The sequence below is a fragment of the Montipora foliosa genome, chromosome 9 (assembly GCF_036669935.1).
Source record: "Montipora foliosa isolate CH-2021 chromosome 9, ASM3666993v2, whole genome shotgun sequence".
Taxonomy (NCBI): Eukaryota; Metazoa; Cnidaria; class Anthozoa; order Scleractinia; family Acroporidae; genus Montipora; species Montipora foliosa.
The window spans coordinates 32614881-32617380 of NC_090877.1; the positions used below are offsets into that span (position 1 = coordinate 32614881).

The window sequence follows — 2500 nt, forward strand, 5'->3', positions numbered from 1 at the left end:
AACTGGTTTGTACTAACTGACATTTTGTTTGCGAACGGCGATGAGTGGCGATGAGCTGAACTTAATTCTGTCAAAGTTTGCTCGTCATCCTCTCTTTTGTCATCATGCTGTTTGGCACTTCCATAAATAAATATTGGTAGAAGAAAATACTCAATATTTTTGCATTTTAGTTTGCATCTTTTCACCGCAAAACCTTACCGGTCTAGATGCCGGTCTAGATGGGAAAATCTAGACCGCGGTCAATATCGATTTCAGCCAATCAAATTCGTGAACTTGGTAGTTCCCAGTCCTTGTGAGACAGAGCCATATAATAAAACGCTGTTTTTTTCTCTCCACGCGCCTCGTTGGCTATCTATCATCTCATATTCAACGCGCGCTCTTGGAATAATTGTTAATCATTCATTATTCATTCAAAATATTTCCCCGTTTCTGATTGGTTAAAACCACACGCATAATTCACCATAACCAGCTGCTGTTCACCAAATTTGAAAAGAAACTTCGTCATATTCAATCAATGACGTCAAACGTGCAGCCCGCTGCAGATTATTGAACCAATGACGTCAAAAGTGCAGCCCGCTGCAAATTATTGAACCCTTGACCGAAAAATGCTGGGGACGAGATTGTGTTATTTTTGTTGAGCAGAAAAATGGCTGCGAGTTAGTTTAGAAGTTTGAGCGAAGAAAATATTTTGAATGAATAATAAAGCAATTATTGAATTCGGCTTTCGTAGAATATGAATATTTCTGCAGATCTTCGGCCTTGGTGGATAACATATCCTACTCAGCCTCATTCAATAATTGCTAATTATTAATTTTCGATCTCGGATAATGCGTTTGTAGTCTTCTGATTGGTTTACGCAATCTCGGTTATCAGCTCATATACCGTATGACCTAATATGAAAACGTTCCTAAGCCGGAAAATGATTAGTTTGAATTTCCAAGTGTCCAAGCGTTCAGAATTTAATGGAAATTAAATTCGCGCTTGTTAGATATGAGATTTTTAATTGCCAACCCGGCGCTACGCGCCTCGTTGGCTCTTTACAATCTCATATTCAACGCGCGCTCATGGCGTGTGAAATAATTGTTAAATGATGCTTCTGGCGTCCAACATAACGAATTGACCAGGTGAACTTCTTCTTGTGTATCTACTTGTAGAACCAGACTAACTTTGACATCAATGCAACAGACGGTGGCAAGCATCCAGTTGGAATTTACATCATAGTGAGTTCCGCAAAAGTTTTCCATTGCCTGAGTTGAGCGTAGCGCAAAGACTGCAAAAAAGAAGGGGTTTTTTGTACATTTTAATATTTGTTTATTATTTCACAAGGTTGTTGCTTTGCCGACAGACAGACAGACATTCGTAATGTCAAGTTTTCACCCAAAGATGACAGGTATCAGAAATCTTTTCCACACATTAATTTTGAAACTTAGCGTTAAGAGGACAAGCACCTCTGAAACTAACAGTTTTTAGCTCTGAGCATGCGCGTTCGGTCTTGTGTTTTTATATGTACGTGCTAAGAACGAAAGTCTTGCCCTCGCAGACGCATTCCCACCACAATTTCAAGGTCGATAATTAAGCGTTGAGTTAGTAACCGTATTGCTGTCATAATCTCTGTTTAGAAAACCATTCTTTAACAATCCATTGAAATGAACCAAGCTAGATCATAAGTCCGTAACCGGAAGTATCAATCTTTCGCATCTGGCAAAGGCCTTGGCCCATCAGTTTATATTTACGGTGTTGTCTGAATTTGGAATGCATTTCCCGCCAAATAATGGCCGATCAGATTGGGCCGAGTTATCACAACGCTTCTGATTGGTCCGCAACAAGTACTTTTTAAAAGGCCGCATTCCTATTGCATATCGAGACTTCTAGTTATGGACTTCTGACCAAGGCCAGGATGGATATTTTTCTGTTAATTACGTACGTCGTGGCTACTTTTCTAGCTGACTGAGTTTAACAATGTGTTGTTATTGGTTTTGTTATAGATTTGCACATGCTGTACAAGCCACTTCATCGTAAAGGTAATCGAAAAAAGCGGTTACATCGTTTCTTAGGACACCATTTGTTTTATGATCTGACTGGTTGCGTTTTTTTAAATCAAAGCGACTATGACATAACTTTTAAAATGCAATAATCATAATAATAATAATAATAATAATAATAATAATAATAATAATAAACCCTTTTTAAGTGTCAAGTGTTTTTAGCGCTGAGGTACTAATACGCCTTTTTTCCGAGTTAACGTCTGCCTCCTCTTCAAAGCGAGTCTAAGTAAGAAGTTTTTGTGATGGTAATTACTGTAACTTTCACCACAACTGTGGTGGGGGTCGCACAACAGAGCCAGGCTCAAAATTAAGTGCGCCCTTTTTACCCTCCCAACCATGATATACCACAGAAGACAGACTACAACACCGGGAACTACATGCCCTACTCTTTGCGACAAGTGTGTGGGTTCTCAAATTACGTCCCACAGGATTATGAACATTGAAGGGGACCTCCG

General features: G+C 39.3%; 1 protein-coding gene across 1 annotated transcript in view; it reads left to right on the forward strand.

Moving 5' to 3' along the window:
• LOC137970001 (uncharacterized) overlaps positions 1-2500 on the forward strand; it is a 15914-nt gene that overhangs the window by 12424 nt on the left and 990 nt on the right. The window contains exons 6-8 of the mRNA XM_068816443.1: positions 1155-1220; positions 1327-1390; positions 1986-2021. Of these exons, the coding sequence (XP_068672544.1) occupies positions 1155-1220; positions 1327-1390; positions 1986-2021 (166 nt within the window). The remainder of the gene's footprint in view (positions 1-1154; positions 1221-1326; positions 1391-1985; positions 2022-2500) is intronic.